The 21065-nt window shown below is 34.6% G+C and overlaps 1 protein-coding gene and 1 non-coding gene across 2 annotated transcripts; both read right to left on the minus strand.

Annotated features, from left to right (window-relative positions):
* Positions 1–13: 13 nt before the first annotated feature.
* On the minus strand, positions 14–14764 carry LOC120088410 (callose synthase 5). Its single transcript, XM_039045687.1, is given in 42 exon segments — positions 14–539; positions 942–1127; positions 1221–1271; positions 1353–2150; positions 2272–2501; positions 2601–2713; positions 3121–3204; positions 3279–3394; positions 3485–3604; positions 3693–3804; positions 3921–4110; positions 4304–4372; positions 4449–4574; positions 4669–4778; positions 5261–5412; positions 5522–5636; positions 5750–5844; positions 5930–6053; positions 6398–6558; positions 6656–6740; positions 6832–6926; positions 7055–7177; positions 7588–7674; positions 7791–7840; positions 7920–8001; positions 8078–8138; positions 8252–8304; positions 8370–8704; positions 9130–9244; positions 9350–9475; positions 9566–9644; positions 9732–9808; positions 10305–10442; positions 10569–10695; positions 11112–11203; positions 11412–11504; positions 11591–11719; positions 12184–12294; positions 12396–12492; positions 12589–12710; positions 14381–14481; positions 14560–14764. Coding segments are annotated over 42 exon segments (5775 nt in total). The 5' UTR covers positions 14744–14764; the 3' UTR covers positions 14–278.
* LOC120089569 lies at positions 4295–4375 on the minus strand. The gene has a single exon (XR_005485244.1). It is a non-coding gene; the product is annotated as a small nucleolar RNA J33 (small nucleolar RNA).
* Positions 14765–21065: the final 6301 nt, after the last annotated feature.

The following is a 21065-nucleotide window of genomic DNA, read 5'->3' on the forward strand; positions in this document are numbered from 1 at the left end:
TAGGGGCCATTAGAATTCGTAAGGGAATGGGTAAAAGTACAACTATGATTTAATATAGAGTAAAATTGTGGTAGGTTATGTATATTATACGTAAAACGAATCTGTAACAACATTAGGTTACGCTAATATTATATTGGAACCTATAATACATAATAAGGGTCTCATAAAGGGAGTAGTTGCTGGTAAAAGAGGGAAAGCAATGCACAATCCATCTTATTGAACATGAGTTAGCGATCTTTAAGAGAAGTTGGGATGTTGTGTTCCTCTTCTTTTCAACTCTAATATATGAATGAGCTTTCATCTGGGTTTCACTTATTCTTCTTCCCACCAGCCAGAATCCTTTGGATTTGGAGACCTCTGCTGAATGCTTGGTTGAAGAGGAGCCTCGTCTGGAACTCCGACACGAATGGGAACCAGGCAAGCACAGCCACAGGTGCGAAAATGACAACGCCCATCACGTACTCGTACCCTCTGGCTAAAGCTTTCACTGATCCCCACATCCCTACTGCTTTCATAATAGGTCTACAAGCTTGTGCTATCTATATAACCACAAAAAAAAATAAAAAATAAAAAGAAAGAAGAAAACCCGAATCCAATAACATAGGATTTTATAATGAGAGGAGTAGTCCACCTATCTTATAAGGAGTGTGAAATCCTTAAAGGAAAAAAAACCTTTTTTTAAAAAAAACAAATAATCTAAAATACTCTTCTTCCTTTAAGTGAAGAGATATTGGTGCACTTTTTACATGTTAGGATTGAAGAACAAAATCTAGGAATTGTCCAGCAGTTGTCAAAAACAGATTCTTGCTTTAGAATTCTGTTTTATCCATGGGAGGGAACATTATAGTCAAAATCAAAGCCTAATATTTACTACCCAAGTGAAGAACAGACAGACGAAGTTAGAGAGTGAATGAAAAGCAAAGGGCATTTAGGTGACATACTTGCAAAATAGCCCAGCCTGTGGGCATGAAGGCTAGAATACTTGCAAAAATGTCGCCGACCGTGAGATGTAGAAGTGTAAACAGCATTGTGACTATGACCACTGAACCAATAAACAGGAACAACTTCAGAAGCCTGAACAATAGCTGGAAGTCTGCACTGAACTTCTTTCTACCCATGGACACAATCTGCAGTTCAAAAGTTCATCAGAGAGTCAGTAACTCTGGAAATAAATTGGGTTCATTTGATGCAGGAAAAATCATTGGAGTTCAATAATTAACCTTCAGTATAACCATCACAGCAACAATGACAAGCCACGATAACCCATACACCTGAAAATGATAACAGAACAAAAATCAGTTTTTCACCTCATTTGTTTGTTCCCTAAAACCAAATAGGAATCAGAGGCTTACCGTGATGCTTTTATTATTTCCAGCAACGTGTAGATGATACACTATTCCATATTGATAGAGAAAGAATCGGATAGATAGTACGATTTCCCAGAAGCGTCCAAGGAATCCAGTGTGCTGAAGGTGTTCTTGTTCCTCATCCCACCAGGACTCCCAACTTTTAGTTGCAGGCACACCAATACCACCTCTGCTATTGATCCATTTTGACCAATCATCCCAATCATCCACTATCTTTTGCCATTCAAAACCTGAAGGGTTGAAAAGGAAAGGGGCAAATAACCAGGAAACAACCAGGAACCACATTGAGGATGTGACAAAAATATAAGCTATAGCATCAGTAGCAGCTGTTCCATATATCTGGTAAACTATAAGCAATATTGTAAGCTCTAGTCCTTTGACAAAGTGACTCCTTGAATACATCCTATAGTTCTCAGCATATTTCTCATGTCGCACGACAAAACCACGACCGGTAGCCCTATACTTTGCCCCACCGTGAAGGATTGTGCGCCCATAATAATGCACCTTTGTGCCAAGAGAGAAGGTGAAGAAGACAGATGCTAGTTGTAATTGCATGATTATCAGGTCACCCATTGCAGTTCTGAACCCTCTCTCAAGACCAATTTCCATGATCATTGGCAAGGCAGTTAAAAGACCCAACTGAACAACTGATTGTGAAGCCATGGCCGCCTTTAAAGGATCATCTCCTTTTGACCTCGCATATTTCATTATGGACTTCTCCAATCCACTCAATGACAGATAAAGTCTACCATATAAGAAAGCATATACTGTAATGATAATCATCTGCATGACAAAAAATAACAAATAATCATCGCAAGGGAGAAAATTTCGGAGCTAATAAAGCAAATCAAATATACAAATTAATTCAGGAGGTAAAAGAAAACATTTAAACGTGAAAACTTACCATTGCGCTGATGTAAAATCCTACCGTCGTGAAGTAGAAAGACAGCATGCGGAAAAAGTCAAAACGATGACCCAGACGATAGACATCTCTGCTGAGAACTTGCTCTCCATTACCACAAGCTACCTTTGCCTCAAAAAGAGAGATTTGATTAAGACCAACATCTCTCCCTTTCCCAACTTGAATATACTCATGGTGGGTTACATTTCCTCGTCTCAACGTTGAGTTGAAGCCTATGGGGGAAAGTTTTTTTTTAAAAAAAAAAAAAAGATAATATAAATTGAGAAGAAAAATTCACTTAACTAGTGGAAGTGAAGTGTAAAGAATAATACCAGCAAAGATATCCTCACTGAGGTTGATGCCTCGAGAAGCTTTGCTCATGCCCCCACGAGTAATATGGAAGATTCGATCGAAAACATCTGGATGACCATAGTGGAACCTCACCCTAGAACCAGCCAATACAGGTTTATCGAGCGTAAACAAAATATGCTCACATTTATTTGGGCTGACCACTAAGCAATAAAAAAATCATGTTCAATCTATTATCAATCTTTTCTAAATATTCACCATTGTGCAACAAAAAAAAAAAAGGTTAAGACTTCCACGTTAAGTCATGAAAATTGACAAGAGAATTAGAATTAAAATTTTGTTCATCAACATATTCTAATTCTATAAAAGTTTTGAATCATTCAGTTCTGCTTTGTTTTAACTACTTTTTAAATGTGATTTAGTTCATTTTGAAATATGTACAACCAACAGCAACTTCAGAGTAACTCCTTTCTAAAATAGGGATAGTATCTATGTTGGGTATAAGATATGTAAAATAAATTAAGTCCAAGAAGGAAAACATACTTTAGAGGCCTTGCAAGAACCCTCTGACCAATAGTAACAAAGCTAGTTTCTTGATTTGACATAAACCAAGCCAGAGAAGAAACACTGCAGAGCGCAAGTTGAAGTTAGAAAAAGAAGATATAGCAGCTTTCTATAGCTCTTGTGTTAATAAACCTAACCTTCCAGTAAAGATATGTTCACGCACACCCAAAATTGTAGGAGGACGAACACCATGGTCCTCATTGAACTCTTCTAGAAGGTTTCGCATTTTGAAAGCTTCTTCCAAGTAGTTGTCCTAAAAGGGATCCAGAAAGTTAACCGTCATTATTCAGCATCTAAATCATAGCTAAAAGCAAGCAGCAATATCTAGCTTTTGATGGTTTACCTGATTCATGTCAATTGCTTGAAGTGCTTCACCTCTGGTAAAAATTATAGCATGGTTTTGATTTTCAGGTTTCCCTTCTCCAATCTTAGCTGAACCCGGTAGCTTAATCCGATAGATTTCCTTTAAATAAGAGCAAAAAAAAGAACAAGATTACTCTAATAGTGAGGTGAATTAACATTTTTAATCCTTCAGTATATCTAATTATTACCTGGTCAAGATTATCAACAGCTTTGACCAATACAGAATAGTAAACTTTTTGTGCTTTTCCACCTTCTCTCTCTTCAACTTCATCAATATATGCCACTCGAAGAGATGGATTACTGTGCCCAAAAAGAAAGTGAAAGGAAAAAAATAGTTTATTTAATGAACTGCACCAAGCAAAAACAAGTTTGGAAAACTCATTAACCCAATTACACTAAAGAGGTTGGGAACATACTTAACCATCAGATTCAAGATATCTGTAGCTCGGCGATCCCCACTTCGTTTCTGATTTCCATAGTTCTGGCAAGTAGCAACGTATGTAAATTTCATGTCAGCCACGGCCTCTAATTGAGCATATAGGGATCTCTGGCTTCTTTTATCCTCTTCTGATGGAACTGTGATCGCTTTGTAGCCTTCAAGTATCTCTATCATTATCAAAAGAAACCATTAAGGAAATCATAGTTAGTTAATAATAATTAGAGAGAAAGCACACGAACAGTGCTGATAAGAAAACAAGACATCTCAACCACAAAATGAGTGAAGGAATAAGAAACAAGCATTCTTGAGAAGTAAATCTGACTGCAAATTACTAGAAAAGGTTAACATGCACATGCTTACCACTTTCAGAAGCCATGTCAAGAAATGCCTGAAGCTTCAGAGCCCTTCGATAATACATCATACCCCTAACTGTGATAATTGTGTTAATGCCAGCAATGGAGATGCATAAATGAACTCGAAATTAAATGTAATGCGTTTAAGCTACCTGTTCTTGATAGAGTTTGTCCTCGTAAGGATGCCCAATGGCGGAGGTGTAATATGTTTTCTTCATTTTCCCAAATCTCACTATCTTTTTTACAGTTAAGTCGCTCCATGAAGTTGTTCCATTCATCTAGCAAGAAGGAAAATGTTCGTGAGATAAGTCACTCAGAAATCATTTATCAAAGAACCAAGAGATATTTGTGTTGCTTCCATAAATTACTCACCTGGAAAGATCTTCTGCAAGTAATATATGATGGAGACACCATCCTCATTTTCCATCTCAAGGTCAGTTTTAGAATAGACAGTCTCTTCACTATAGTATGGAGTCATAACGCTGTGAACAACCCAAAAATATTCATCTCATGGTCAGTTTTAGAACAGACTTGTATTTTCACTATATTTTGGAGACAAAGTGTTGTCAACAACCCAAAAATATTACCAAGTACAGGAACTGAGGTATATTAGTATCATTTAATTTTTAGTGAAAGATGTTTCTTAAGAAAAACCAAAAAGTGATTTTTATTGGAAGTACCAAGAGGTAGGATAAAATCTCTAATTTTTTTATCAAAGCTTAAAAGAAAAATCCATTCCTGCATTTACAAGACATGAAACTTGAATGTGTGCTTTAATAAAGCTGCCAGAACATTTATAACTTATTTTTAGTTTGTAACCTCTCATATCTTTAATCTTAGATCAGCCGCAGGGACAAGCATAACTCTAGAGAAAGGGTGATGCATCCAATCTCAAATTTGGAAAGAACTTATCCCAATAGAAGAGACATGCTTTCTGCTCATATAGAGTTAAGGAAAACCAGACCTGAATGATAACATCTTACGAACTCGTGGAGCACGTGGCATATCCATAAACAATGAATTTGTGAAAAATGCAATTCTTCTTCGTGCTTCAAGATTTATGGGAACTTCAGTGGCAGATTCTTTCACAGTCAATAGTAGATAGAGGCGTCTAATCTGACATACACCCCACAAAAACAAGATTGTTATTTCAATTAATCAGTTAAAATCTTAGAATGATACATGATTTCTCGAAAGTACGATTATTTATTTTCAATATGCCCACCTGCTCTTCCCATTGAGCTGTAACTGAAGGAGGAAAGTTTATGGCAGGTCTAGTGTCAGTACCAGCAAAGAGTTGCCTTCCAGAGTCCTTGTTATGACCCAGTTCTGCCAATTCACTGAATGATATAACAAGGAAAGTTACCATTTTAGCATATAACAGTAATCATTTGAAGGATGCCAGTAGACATAAATAAATTTACTTCAAATTGCACAAGTTTTATTTGCTAACCGGACTTCGTTGAGCATCATATCTCGAGTGACAACTTCTAACATATCTTGCAGCAAAAGCACCACTGAATCTTGCTTGGATGGGTCTCCATCTTTCTGAAACAGGAAACAAGAGCAAAGTTTACAATCTGAAATAAATATAATAGACCAACAGATACTTAAGAATTGCATCATAACTTACCAAGATCTCCACGAGTTCCACAAATTTCTTGCACAAAATGAGCAAGGGACCCATTCTGAAGTTTGTGAGAAGTGTGTTCTTCCCAATATTATTTTCAACTTCTTTAATAATGGTCCCGATGATCCTGTAAAAGTCAAAGTGAAGTTAGAATTCACAAAAACAATTGACGTAGTTTCCCATTTGTACATTTAGATAGCATCCTGCAGAAACATAATTGCAGTTTATGCATTATTTCAACCCTGGATGATTAATCGGTTTTTCCTCCCTAGGCAGTGAGAGAAAACGAAGAAAATGATGATTTATTGTTTATAAAATCCCAAGGCTGCAATTTCCCCTACATATGAATACTTGGCTTTACAAATGATATAGAACTCCGGTTAAGCTTTTGCATGTTTTCTCTTTGCAGGAAAGAAAAACTATGATCATTTGATGATGTTTGGTTCAATAAGTAGGACTGTAGCTTAGAACCTTTTCTCATTTTCACCAACCACCAGAACATTCAGGACATTTTTGAAAGATTCATAACACTCTATCACTGCACATTTCATGTACTCATCTGCACAAATACGCTTCCATAGGTCGGAGTCTCTGGATCGAAATTCAGCCGCCATATCCAATGCTATTGGAATCTGTGGCAGTAGAGAAATAGTTAATAGTCGCTACAAGTATGCCCAAAAATAAAGAGGTAAGATATACATAAAAGAAAACATAAGGGACTGTATCGACCTTGCTGGCTAGTAAAAAGGGAGGCCATTGGATTATTTTTAAGCTGGGATCTGATGAGTAAGGAACCAGCAAGAGATCCATCTCCCTGTTTCATTTGAAAATCCAGTTTAGTATTAAAAATATAATTAAAAGGATGCTTGGAATGAAGAAATAAAAGATAGTTTATACAGTCTTTCCTGTCACTTATTAGATCTTCCTCTCGAAAACTGCATATCACTTCATTCCACAACTGTGCAAACTTGGCAGCTTCACTTCTCCTGCTGGTTGTAATCTACTCAGAAATAAAATAGAAATTACTAAAGATATAAGGCTTGAACCACTGATTTTGTAAATCTTAGAGAAAGGAAAAAAAAAAATTTAAAATTTAAAAAATAAATAAAAATAAAATAAAAGAACAACCTCAGCAAAACGCTTTGAGAAAGAGAATCCCCTTTTCTGAGACTTATCTGATGGCACCAAGTATGTGTTAAATGCACCTGGTAAAGACTGAAACCTAGACCTAAGCATACCCAGAGTTCGTATCTGTAATAGAAAGTAAAATCAAGTCAAGTCAAACCAATCACATTTAACCTGATGAATAAAATAAGTGATTCAGATAAACATTGTTAAACATTCTTCTATCAACATGAGAAACATTTGTACTTTAATAGAATGCACAATTATGTTCTGAGTGAAAAGTCAGTACAGTATAACAGTTTCAACCCAGAAGATACGATTCAAACAATTACTTTCGGCATAATCTTCTCATAGATCAAAAGTACTAATTTCTAAGCCAGTCCAAGACGTTAGAAGATACCAAATTATTGTGCATGCTAGGCTAATAGGAGGTTGGAGAAAAATATGTGAACAGATATTGCATTGAGGATGATGAGTCACTTCGTAAGATTAATAAATAAAATAAAATAATAATGGTTGGAAAAGCAGAATATCACCTCTCCTAATCGATCACAAGCTCCAATGAAACCACCATATATGGTTGAAAATATAGCATACCAAATTTGAGTATCCATGAAATAAACCTGCATTTAAATTAGAAGGTACAAGAGGCTTTATCCAAGACAATACAAAAATTCTTCCATATGTTGTACAGCAACGGCATAAAACAAAATCAAAGAAGTGTGAATAGAGAACGCACCAAAACTACTGGCATCCACAGTGATACAACTGCCCCATAGTTGTTCTTGGCTGCATGGAAAAGATAATTTCAGCACAAACAAAAGTAATCGAAGCATTAACGTGAACAGATCGGACAGGAAACAAACACCTTTAGGAAAAAATTCATGCCATTCATATTCAACTCGATGGATACTCATTATATCCTTTGTTGGCTTCACCAATGGCCTTATCTGAAGGGATTAAATACAAAGTGGTTAGAGGACCATAATGCAATTACCATCGTTACCATTTTGAAAATTTATTTACCTGAACAAAGTAGCTAAAGGAAAATTTGCAGCACAAAAGTGACACCCAAAAGATGGTATACCTGAAATCAGAGAACGTCTTACCATGAAGCACATACTAACTAATCAAGAAAACAAAATTTGTGCTTTCATAAATAACAAGGAAAAAACTGAGATCCATAGCATGTGAACTCACTTTATAAGTGCAAATTGACTTTCATGCATTCCCCTTCCAATATATATTCTTGGCTGCAGAAATAGAAACACAGTTATCTACCTGAGAAAGAGAAACAAAAATTGAGCAGCATATCTACCTGAGACCACCAAAGTAGGAATCTAATAATGTGCCAATCTGAGTTTTCAATCCAACGTCGAAGCATTGGAAATATGAATAAAGCTGCTGCAAGTAGATTTGGCAGTAGATACAGAGCAACTGCCATTATATATAAAGGAGGAATGCCCCTCAACGAGTTAAGAAATGACAGTACGTCTCTGAATTTCTCAGAAACCATCTTGAAAGTGTGAAGATAGCATAGGGGAAGAACAATAGCCCAACCAAGACTGACAATAACCTTCAGAATATTTCTAAGCACATCAGTGAACTTCCAGCGATGAAATCCCGGGAAGTTTAAAACTAAGTCCAAGATACCTGCATTAAAAGATGCTATGTCATTTATTGTAAAACTAAGTCATATCATTAGTAATATTTTTCCAAGTTTGGCCAGTAATTTCACCACAAATTAAGGATGTGTTTGGTTTGACTTTTCAAGTATTTAATTTTGAAAATAAGTCATACCGAAAAAAATTGAAGTATTTGACAACCACTCAAAATAGCTTTGGAAAGAATTTCAAAGTGTGTTTTTAAACAGTTCTTATCAAAAGAGTTTAACAAAAAATGATTTTTTGAAAAAGCACTTTTTTCTCTAGTCATTGCAAACAGGCCCTAGATCATGGAGCGATTATGTGAACATCATGTAAAAGTTCGATCACTATAGCATTCTCATCAGCTTCCTCGCAGGAGCAAGAGGGGAAATCAAGAAGGATTTTGCATCAAATTCATTCAAATAATTTTACTTTGAAGAAGACGAAGGAGTGCAGCAGTGATGAAAATGCTTGATAAGGCGTACAACACATCCTTTTGGAAAATCTCCAGTGGTGAAACTCCTTTCCATGCAGCAATGACCATCGCCTGTGACAAACAAATTGAAGAGTAGATTAAATATATAGTAAAGAACCCCAAATCAGAAGTAATATGAAAACAGTCTACAAATTTAAATGTTCTGTAATTGAATACCTGAAGAGCTAGTACATAAAAGGTCCATAAACGATCAAAACTTCTGAATGTATGCCAAAATGTTCTGGTCTCAACAAAATAAGATTTTCCTGTACTTCCAGATTTTCTTTGTGATCCTTTTCGTCCCTGGTACAACAATTTTTTTCAATATAAAACTGCTTGAACAAAGGGATCAATACAGAATTTAACAAAAAGGTATTTTAAAGAAAAAAAAACCTGTGCCATGTCACGCGTTGATTTGAAAAATTCACCGTCGTCTCGCATGGGCCAACCAAGAGAAAAACAATCAGATGACCTACAAATTGAAATGTTGAAGAAAATAATAAACTACTCGACAACATTCCAAACTAAATAAAAGATCAGGTCTTTGTTTGAGGCTAACCAGAAGTACTCGTTGAGATCATCATAGTTGCACCAGGCTGAGTGCGGAGCTTTTCCATTTTGGCTCTTTTTGGCCTCCTGGAAGATCAAAAGAAAACCATTGTTGAAATGAGGCCACTTTTACCAATCCTTAGAAAAAATGGTGTAATTGTGATGGGATTCCATTGATGGATCAATCATAATGGGCATAAATCACAAATGTAATGTGATTGTTTTTTATCGTATTTATTTAGAACTACGAATTTGTTACATTTACTACAGATAGGTAACAGTAACAATAACTATAACGGTAAAGGTGTGGGTTCCACACAATTTTTAAACACAATCGGATTGAGCACCTCCGTTCCTCAATCGGATTACACTTGTTTATTACAGATTTTGGAGTCGGATTCCACCGTTCAATACGATTACCGAATACAGGTAAACAACAACGAACGTAATCAACTGTGACTCACTTTTCAGATTACCATTGATGGATTACGTTTCACCTGGTTAATGTGGCCTAAAATGGAATGTAGCTCAAGTATTTGGCTGAAATAAAATGATTTATAGCTTAAGGATTTGATTGATTTACCTTTTCGATAACCCGGTAAAGGGGAGTTATAACCTTCCGCAAGAAAGCCTCATCATCCCCACCATAAGAAGGCTTAATATTTTCACCAGTAACAATGCTCACGTTTCCAGCCAACAAGCCATGAAGTTCATATGCCATCTAGTTATAAAGAATGCCAAAGACAATAATGTTAAGGGAATATATTAACAAATTCTGTAGTACAATGATCAAAAAGAGAAAAAAGAGCCATATACACGCAAAAAAATAATAAAAAAATTGTCTCACATTATGAAATATATAACTCAAACATTCTGGCATGAAGCGAACATTTGCTGCTTCACCCCAGATGAGAAGATACAGACCCATGTAGAGTATCTTCCTTTGTTGAATTTCCAGCTGACCTTGAGGGAGCCTACACAAATTAAGATTTTAGTCATTTAGGTGCCCTGTGATAATCATTTGATTTTTTGTTTTTAGTCATTAAAATTTAAGCTTATAAACACTATTTACACCTATAAATTTTTTTGTTTTGTCATCTACTTCTATCGATGCTTTCAAAAACCAAACCAAATTTTGAAACTAAAAAAAGTAAATTTTTTTTCTAGAATTTGACTAAGAATTAAAATGTTTCTATTAAGAAAAGTGAAAACCCAGTAAGAAAATTGGGAGGAAACATGCATGACTTTCACAAACATAAATCTAAAAAGAAATCGTTATCAAACAGAGCCATAATTTTCACATCTTCCCATCAGTCAATGATAAATTCAAATATAAGATTGCAAAAGCACATGGCGCATTTTAGAATTTGCAAAAAAGTTGATGTCTCACCTTAGACTATGTTTCCGTCCCAAAAATTTGCACCACGTTTTGTAATTCTTAAACAGTTTGTTCATTACTGCATCAACTGCTCGTTCATCAAGCTGCATTTATAGAACCCAAGAATATGCTCAGAAAAGGGGGGGAAGAAAAGCAATCCCATAATTTGATAAACGAGATTTTCTATGCACCAAGAAGAAAATTATATAAATGAACTCGACAATTTGTGAACTCCATGTTTGAATCAACAAGTATATTGGATACACATATCCTTAAAATGACATGATTTGCATGTAAGAGTACGTTTTGTACCTTGTTGAGAGGTTCAGGCTTGGGGTGAAGCCTTGTATGAGAATTAGCAAGCAGAAGGATCAAATGTTCCCGTTGATTTCTAACGTTATCTCTCTGTAGCCACAAAAATGTCAGTTGCATATTGTTTATCCCATAAGACAGTTGTTAGAATTGATTACCTCTTGTTATGATAAACGTACCTGAAATCCAAACATTGCCCTTAACCAATCCAGTAGGTCCAGATCACCTGCTTTCTGCCTGCGCTGCTCAAACGTACTTGGCCAGTTTAAGCCACGAGTATTCCACAAGGCACCCACAGCAGCCTTAACCTAAAGGTAATGGAAAAAAGAACAAAATTAAGGTTGAATGATAACATGATGCACTGAGAAGCACAGATACGAATATGAGACACAGATACGACACTACACAGACACGGCAACACATCATATTTTAAAAATATAGAACACAACACGGCAAGGACACGTTTATTAAAATATACATTTTTTAAAATATATATCAATTTTATACCAAACAAAAATTCAAAGTAAATGGATTGATGGATCATAAAAAAACTTAGCCTTATGTATTTCACACTCAAAGTTATTATTATTGTCATACATGTGTCTTTATAGTACTACTTAATAAGTGTTCTATGCATATCTAATACATTTGTTGCAATAACAAGTATCTGATAAGTGTTCAACTAGTGTCGAAATGTCCAAGTATCCTATATACGTTAGTCAAACTAAAATGTTCGTGCGATGGTGCACGTTTTCAATGGCAGGAGGCAAACCTCTTCGAGCTGCATTATAGACTGGGAAGCGCCAGCAGAATCAAGAGGTAGAATGTTATAGGGTGCATAAATTTCAGTCTTTTCTTGGACATCCCTAGCTGCAGCGATAATCTATTGATGTATTGTAGAACATTAGTTTAGACAATCTTCGAGTCAACCAATTAGGCACAATGGTAAGATCAATTAGACAATTGACACTAAATTGAACGAACCTCGGGAGCAACTTCTTCAACTTTCTCGGTCTTATTAACGCCACAAAGCACTTCGAAAAGCACACCGGCTGTCTGGTAAGCTTTACCGAGCTGGGCTCTGACAAAAGTTTAGAAGGGAAAAGAATCTGGCATTCAAACAGAGGATATACAATATAAACATCGAAACAGAATGAATGGAACTTGGGAAATTTACCTGTCTGCTTGCTCCCCTTGATCAAGAGCACTAACATAATGCTTATAATATTGCTGATAGAAGGCCTCGATTTCCCTAGCATCTGTTTTTTTCACTCGAGAAGCAAGACTCGGTGCATTGTCCTGGAACAAGGAGTGACGTCAAATCAGTTCTCCATTAAGTTATTCGTCGGTAAACATTTTACAGGCTTCCGACTCCATTCCTAGACTTCATTTGGTTTTCAACTATCTAAATATGGGAGAAAAACTGCAAATATACTCCCAATTTCTATTCAATAATTAATTATTAAGAATAAGCAATACTTAGGTGCAGTTAGCTCCACCTAAGTTTCATGCTCCACTCCTACTAAAAAAATATCTTTTTAATTCATTTTTATTAGAAAAAATTATATTTATTTAATATAATAAATTTACCTTCTTTTGATAAGAGATAATCATGTTATTAAACGTCTCATTAAATATCTTTTCGTATTTTTAGTTGTTTTAAGCAACTTTATTATACTTAGATATTCTTTTTGCATATCATATTATTTTATTAATTTAACATGTTGATTGATTTATTTAAAAATAATAACAATAAACGTGTCAATAGGGTAATAATTCAATTGGCATAAAATTTACATTTTCATCTCGAGGTTGGAGATTTAATTTTCTAGAATATATTGTAAATAAAAATAAAATGGAATGAAAAAGTTTTCTAATTTTGTAAGACTACAATTCTTTCCTTCTTCCTTTTCTCCAAAGCCAGGTTCAATTTTTCCAACCTTATAAATTACATCTAGTTGGTTGTTGGCATAAAACTACAAAGCTACGATTCCAACAAAATCCAAAAATTTTCCTATTCACAAGGGAGGAGAAAAATTGTCCCCTAAATTTTGTACCTTAGACTTAAAAAAAAATTCATATTTTATTTTTCTTAAACTAATTAATCCCCCTGAATTTCTTCCTCAACTTCATCACCTCATGGATTTTTTTTTATTTTTTTTGTTGAACTCATCAATAAATTATTCTAAAAACACTAGTTAATAAATGTTTTTCTTAAAAAAAAAAAAAAAAAAAAAAAAAAAAAAAAAAAAAAGAGAGAGAGAGAGATAATTTGTTAAATTACTTATCTCGTTGAAATAAATTATCTTTCATACTTTTAATGCCAAATTCTTGTTATTGGGTATACCATAATAGGTATAAAATATATATTTAGTTCGAAATACTTTTTTTTTTTAAAAAAAAAAGAAAGAAGCTCGAGATGATCATAATAATAATAATATGAATACATTATTATTGTTTGATCAAGCTTCACTCAATTTATTCTGAATGGTGGATTCTCTTTTAGTATATGATTTTGTTTTAGGACCATTTTCTTGTAAAGATGACGTCATGTGATGACATCACATAATGACGTCATGCAACATCATGTATTCAACATAAAGTCACTAGCTGGTAAAAATACCTGGGGATAATTTAATTACTACATTGCACAGAACTAAAGAAATTGCAAATTTGCACAATTCAAATATGAACATTTTTTTTCCCTTTTTGCATTTGGACAGTTATTCTGTTATTATATTCCATTTATAGAGGATGTTACACATGGTTTAAGCATGTAGATAATTCCTTAAAGAGTTAAAAAAAGAGTCTTAAGAAAGTCAAATTTAAAAATATATTGTTTTATTACATAATTTAATAGAAATTCAGAACCTTATAGAAAAAGAAATATATAAACGGATATGATAAACGTGATTTTGAGTATAGCTAAAATTAATTATTAGAAAATAAGAGAGTCATTACATACGTACCCTCTCTAGTCGTTGGAAAAGTGCAGTCTTAAACTGCCTGACACCACGTCCACTAGAGCTGGGATCCAACCTATGGGCCTTCTCAAAGGCGTAAAATCGACCTAATTTTGGCACATGGAAAGATTAAAAGAAGATGAATATAATAATAATGATGAGATGAGATATAAAGCATAACTTACAGAGATAGGCAACACGAGGGCGTTCAGCTTCGATCTCTGTAGCGACACGAAGAATGGGAGCGATGGAAGCGAGAGAGGAGGGAACCACCTCATTGTCGAATACCTCTGTCGAGAAGACAGTGGTAGCGGCGCTACGAGATGGCCGCCTCGTCAGCCCTTGCGGGCCAGACTCGAGCGTCGACATTAATCACACGTCGACCACCACCAAGGCGCTAGATGTATGCTGTTAAAATGACGCCCTGTGCCATATAATTACAAAATCAGATGAACGGAGATGGATCTAACAACCACAACAAACAACATGGAGATGGAAAGCATTACGTGGAATTTATATACTTAACGTCTACGATTGAAAAACAGAGGAAATGAAAGTAGAGTAAAGGAAAGGAAAGAAGAAACTTACGTAGTTGAAGGGGAAATGGAAGAGGGAGAAATGAGGGCAATGGAGAGCGGCTTCTCCTGCGAAAGCCGAAAGGAAGGAATTAGGGCAGAAGAGAAAGAAGATGAAAAAAGAGGGAAGATGATTGGGGTGTCACCTAGCTAGCTGCCGAAGGAAGCTGGAGGAGAGGCAAAAATAGAAGGGGAAGCGGGAGAATGATTATAAGAAGAGAGAGAGAAAGAGTATGTGATATATTCTTAACAGTTATTTTGTCAATGGACACGTGGCGCTCACAGAATGGAAAACAAAGAGTATGGCTGAACGCCCTTTTTGGAGGTTTGTTTTCCCTTTTCTTTCTATTCTTCACCACTCTATTTCCGTTTCTCTCTTTTCTGTTTTTCTTTTTTTTTTTTTTCCTATTTTTCAACAAATATATATATAAATATAACGGTGACATTGGATTTTTCTTTTTGTTCTTACGGACATTATACTACGCATGCTAATTGCTTTTAAGAATAAAGAAATGATCCCTGAGGATGAATTCTATACTCTTTGCTCATAATTTCGAAGTGCCATAACTTATGGATTATTTCAAAAAAATAGTTTTAAATCTTATTTTAGTCTCTAAATTTTGAATAATGTTCGTTCAAGTCTTTAAATTTTTAAAAAGTGCTTATTTCGACTATGTTATATTCAGATTTTGTTCATTCTTTTAACAAAATGGCAAGGTAATTTTTATTTTTGGATGACTGAGCTATCTAATAAGTTAGATAGAGTTTTAATTTTGAATAAGATGACAAAACAGGAGATTTAAAAGATGTTTTTAATTCAAAATTTTGGTCATTCAGTATTTTGGTAACAACTTCATCTTGCTTAATACATCTAGAGCCTAGTGATCTAAAAATACAAGCTGCCTCATATTTCTATCGAAGAGTTAACATAATTTTAATGGTAAGGATTAAAATAATCACTTTTTAAAAATTTAAAAACTAACTCTACAAGAAATCTGACTTCTCCCGACATCACAATTCGTTGGAAAAGTGTAGAAAATACGTCGGGAGAGCCTCTCTCAACGCATAAAGAGTCGTCGGGAGTTTGGTCGGGAGAAACCCGTCAGGAGAGGAACTCCCGACGCACTTTAAAACGACGTCGGGAGTTCCCGAACTCCCTACAGTTGTTCCATGCGTCCGGAGTTTCGGAACTTCCGACGGTTTTATTTAATGCATCGGGAGTTCAGAACTCCCGATGCAGTAATATATGCGTCGAGAGTTCATTCATTAATTGAAAATTGTCTATCGAATATTTTAATTTATCATTTATAATTTTTTAAAATTTGATCTGAATAATCTATAAAACATAATAAACCAAATAAAGATTCACATAATTAAACAACGAAAATGAAGTTCATATTATAACAAGTAAATCAAAAATTACAATATCCAAACAAAGTCGATACTAGAACGTTCATAAACATCATATCACAAATATATAGAAGAAATAAAATGAAAACAACGTCTAAAACACGTCTGGAACATAACATCTTCAACAATTGTCCCAGCTCATCTCCGAACAACATTCTACAATAAAACAGAAACATTCAAATGTCATATCGACAAAAATCCACAACACGTTCAAAGTTCAATATGGGTGTAATGAAACTCTACCCACCCCCCATGACAAACATGGAACCTCCCGAACATCAAAAACCCACAAAATGAGTAAACAAGAACCAACACACATAAAACTCAAACTTTGTCCCTAAAATGTTTTAAGCTAATCTCAACCCCCCCTCCCCCACAACACATTAGAACTTCGTAAACATTCATTAACACACAAGAACTCCAAGTTCAAGGACAAGACGGGTGTAATGAAACTCTACTCACCCCCACAATAAACATGGAATCTCCCGAACATAAAAAACATACAAAACGAGTAAACAAGAACCAACACACATAAAACTCAAAGTTTGTCCCTAAAATGGTTTAAGTCAATCTCACCCCCTTCTCCCTCCCTCTACAACACATTAGAACTTCGTAAACATTCATAAACACACACAAGAACTCCAAGTTCAAGGACAAGACGGGTGTAATGAAACTCACCAATAACAGAATCATAAGTTCGCACACCAATTGTTCATAACTCTTTCAACTCTTCAATCGACGGTTGCAAGTAAACATCAATTTCCTTTCCAGGAGATTTTGGACCAGATATGAGCAAAGGCATAAAGAAGTTTGTTTCCTTCATGCATTTCCAAGGGGGAAAATTATAAGGAATTATCACCACAGGCCACAGACTATAAGAAGTGCTCATATTTCCAAACAGATTGAAGCCATCTGAAGCTAATCCTAAACGAACATTTTTGGGATCTAAAGCGAAATGAGGAAATTCATGATCAAAATGTTTCCACCCCTCTGCATCAGCTGGATGTCGCAATACATCCTCCGTTTCAACTCGCTTATCTTTATGTCATCTCATGTCAGAAGCGCCTTCTTTTGATGCAAACAATCGTTTTAATCTCGGTATCAATGGAAAATGACGCAATACCTTATGTAGTATTTTTTTACCCTTGCCATCATTAACTTTGTACTGAGACTCACCACAAACAGGGCATTGTTGCAAATCAGCAAACTCTTTCCAATATAATACACAATCATATTTGCATGCATGAATAGACTCATAACCTAGGCCTAAATCACGCAATTTTCGCTTGGCTTCATAAAAGGAAGTAGGTATAGAGGTGCCAGCTGGAAACGCTGCTTTTAACAATTCCAGCAACATGTCAAACGATTTGTTACTCCAGTTATTGAGAACTTTGATATGTGATTTGTTACTCCAGCCATTGAGAACTTTGATATGCATACTCTTCACTAAAAAGTTCAAGGACAAAAATTGCGAACAACCAGGGTATAATTCATTACGTGCTTCGGTCATTAAATCCTCGAATACGTTCGTGGTATCTCTTTCTTGACCATTAAAGGATATTTCATTCTCAATCCTTCCTTCATTTGCATTTTCGTTTTCAATTAGAACTTGTAAATCGTTTATAAGATTCAACATCTCATTTTCTTCGACAGCATTACTCTCTATACTATCTACTTTAACATTCTGTATTGAATGACTTGTATGACTTTCAAAACTTCTAGATAAGTTTACTGGCTCTTCATAATATATCCATTCACAATATGTATTACCTATTCACAATATGAGAGAGATATTCCATATGTTAATAGATGTCGTTCCACAATATCTATCTTTTCCCAAATTGAATTCATACAATTCTTGCATAGACATCTTATTCGTCCGGAATCAATAACAATAAACTTTTCCATATCTAAAAACTGGGATATTCCTTCTCTATACTCCACTAATAACTTATTCCTTAGTTTAATCCATTTTTTATTCATCCTTAAAAATAAATCTTTTTTGACCAACTTGTAATCCAAAACAATAACCTGGATTAGAGGACAAAGTACAAAGTATTTATTAAGCATGAACTTTGATTAAAAATTTTCAAGTTTGTTCGGAGTATTTAAAATTTTAACTAATTTATAATAGGTGATTTGACTTTTTTGGCCCCTAATGTTATTGATGTTTTTTCCCTAAACTAAGTCCAAAATTAAGTAAGTTGAAACATCCACAATCCATGGCTTATATAAAAAACAATGCTAATTAAAAATAATTCACAATAACATTCATACTCCAAAAAATTGCATAAATTGAAACATCCACAATCCACAATAACATACTATAAATTAATCCATAATCCACAAAAAGTTTCATAAATTGAAACATCCACAATCCACTATAACAACTTAATCCATAGGAACATGCTATAAATTAATCCACAATAACATGCTATAAATTAATCCACAATCCACAAAAAATTGCATAAACTGAAACATCTACAATCAACAATAACAACTCAATCCATAAATTAATTCACATTCAACAACAATAACAACTCAATTCATAAATTGAAACATCCACAATCCATGGGAATCTTGTTTTGGTTTAATTTTGGAGCTTTTGAAAATGGTATTTAGAAAGTCAAATTAATTCACATTCAACAACAAATGGAATCGATCAAATTAATTGAAATATCTACAATGATTAATTGAAACATCTACAATAACACAATAACAATTTGCATAAATTATTTAAACCATGATTTTTCAATTAATCAATCAATAATGATTAAATTAATATACAGAGAAAATAATGATTTAAATAAATATTACAAGAGAAAAATAAAATAAGAAGATTAAAGGCAGCGGCGACGGGTGGTTGAAGGCAGTGGCTGAACGAGAGGGGAAACGACGCGGCGGCGGCAGTTGATTGCGTTGCTGACCGAAGGAGGAGGCGGCGCAGTGGGAAAGGAAGGGAAAATGGGAGGGGGGAGAGGAGTGGAGGGAGGGCAAAGGGCGGCGGCAGGGAAGGAGGGGAAAAATGGGAGAGGAGGGAGAGGAGTGGGGAAGGCGAAGGGGCGGCGACGGTGGTAGGGGGGAGAGAAGGGAAAAATGGGGAGAGGAGGAGAGGAGTAGAAGCGAACGAAGGGGCGGTGGGTTAGGGTTAGAAGAGAGTGAATAAATAGGGAAAAAATGGGAAGAAGGGATCTAGTTTAAACCAGATCCCATCTCCTGATGCCGCCCAACGGGCATCGGGAGAGTCTTCGGGAGTTCCAAAGGAACTTCCGACAGCTATGTATGGCGTCGGGAGTCCCCGGGAACTCCCGACGCCCCTTTTTAATCGTCAGGCCTTTACGGCGTCAGGAGTTCTTGGGAACTGCCTGACGCCTTCTTATGTCGTCGGGCGAGACTGCTTCTCCCGACGACCAAACTCCCGACGCCTAAGAACTCATTTTTCTTGTAGTGTAAAATGAACATTTTTTAATGTTTAGGAACCAAAATAGAACAAAATTTAAAGTTTAGGAAATAAAATATGATTTAAACCTCGCACTCTATATATATCGTTAGCTATGTTACCATTTAGTTAGTTTTTTTTATTAAATATTTACTTGAATGGAGAGAATTTCAATTTTTGCCAAATAATAATGGAGAGGTCCAACGGTTCGACTTGTTTATGTATTTATTTTAATTATTATTATTTATTTCATCTTAAATGTAAAGTATAGTATTTATAAGTTTAATTTTTGAAGAAAAATAAATAAATAAATAAATAGTGATGAAATAGGGTATAATTATTTGATTTATTCAGTAAATAGAAATGGAAGAAAAGTGGAGGCAGGTCCCATCGTATAGATATGAAGAACTTTGACTTTATTAACTCATAAGGGAGAACGTAGTCAAAGGGGAGGGGAGGATATACTAAAAATCTTCGTGGAGACACATGGTGGATTCAAAACTCTGTATCAAAAGGGCATGATATATATTGATATCAGTCTGTTCAATCAAAATCATGACTGATTTTTCTAAGGTTAAATCACATTCTTTGTCAGTAACAATATAACTAATTTAGTTTTTGACTATGCATTATAATAATTTAATCTATGTAACTTCTAAATTTCTAATAATTTAATTCATGAACTTTAATATATGATAATTTAATCTATATACTTTAAATTTATGATAATTTAATCTTAAATTAAAAAAAAATCATCAAAATTAAGCATTAATTTTTATTGTGTAACAACTTTTTGTTGTTCATAAACATCATTTGATCTCTAAACAATCAATCGATCTAAACATGCAAGAAACTTCATTAGATATCAAGAATAATTTTCTTTAAATAAATAAATAATATATATATATATATTCTTGCACATTTAAATAAATAGAACATACACTAAAAAGAAGAAAATGCCCCCAACAATTGGGGGAGGGAGCTTACATGCTTGCCATCTTACCAAATTATTTCGGCCCCATTTGGTAATCATGTTATTTTTTGTTTTTGTTTTTTAAAATTAAGTCTATGAACACTACTTCCACTTCCAAATATCTTCCTTTGTTATCTATTTTCACCAATAGTTTAAAAAACTAAGCCAAATTTTGAGAACTAAAAAAGTAGCTTTCAAAAAGTTGTTTTTATTTTTGGAATTTGACTAAGAATTCAATTATTACACTTAAGAAATATGCAAATCATTGTAAAAAATGTGAATGAAATTATCTTA

The sequence above is a fragment of the Benincasa hispida genome, chromosome 10, assembly GCF_009727055.1.
Source record: "Benincasa hispida cultivar B227 chromosome 10, ASM972705v1, whole genome shotgun sequence".
Taxonomy (NCBI): Eukaryota; Viridiplantae; Streptophyta; class Magnoliopsida; order Cucurbitales; family Cucurbitaceae; genus Benincasa; species Benincasa hispida.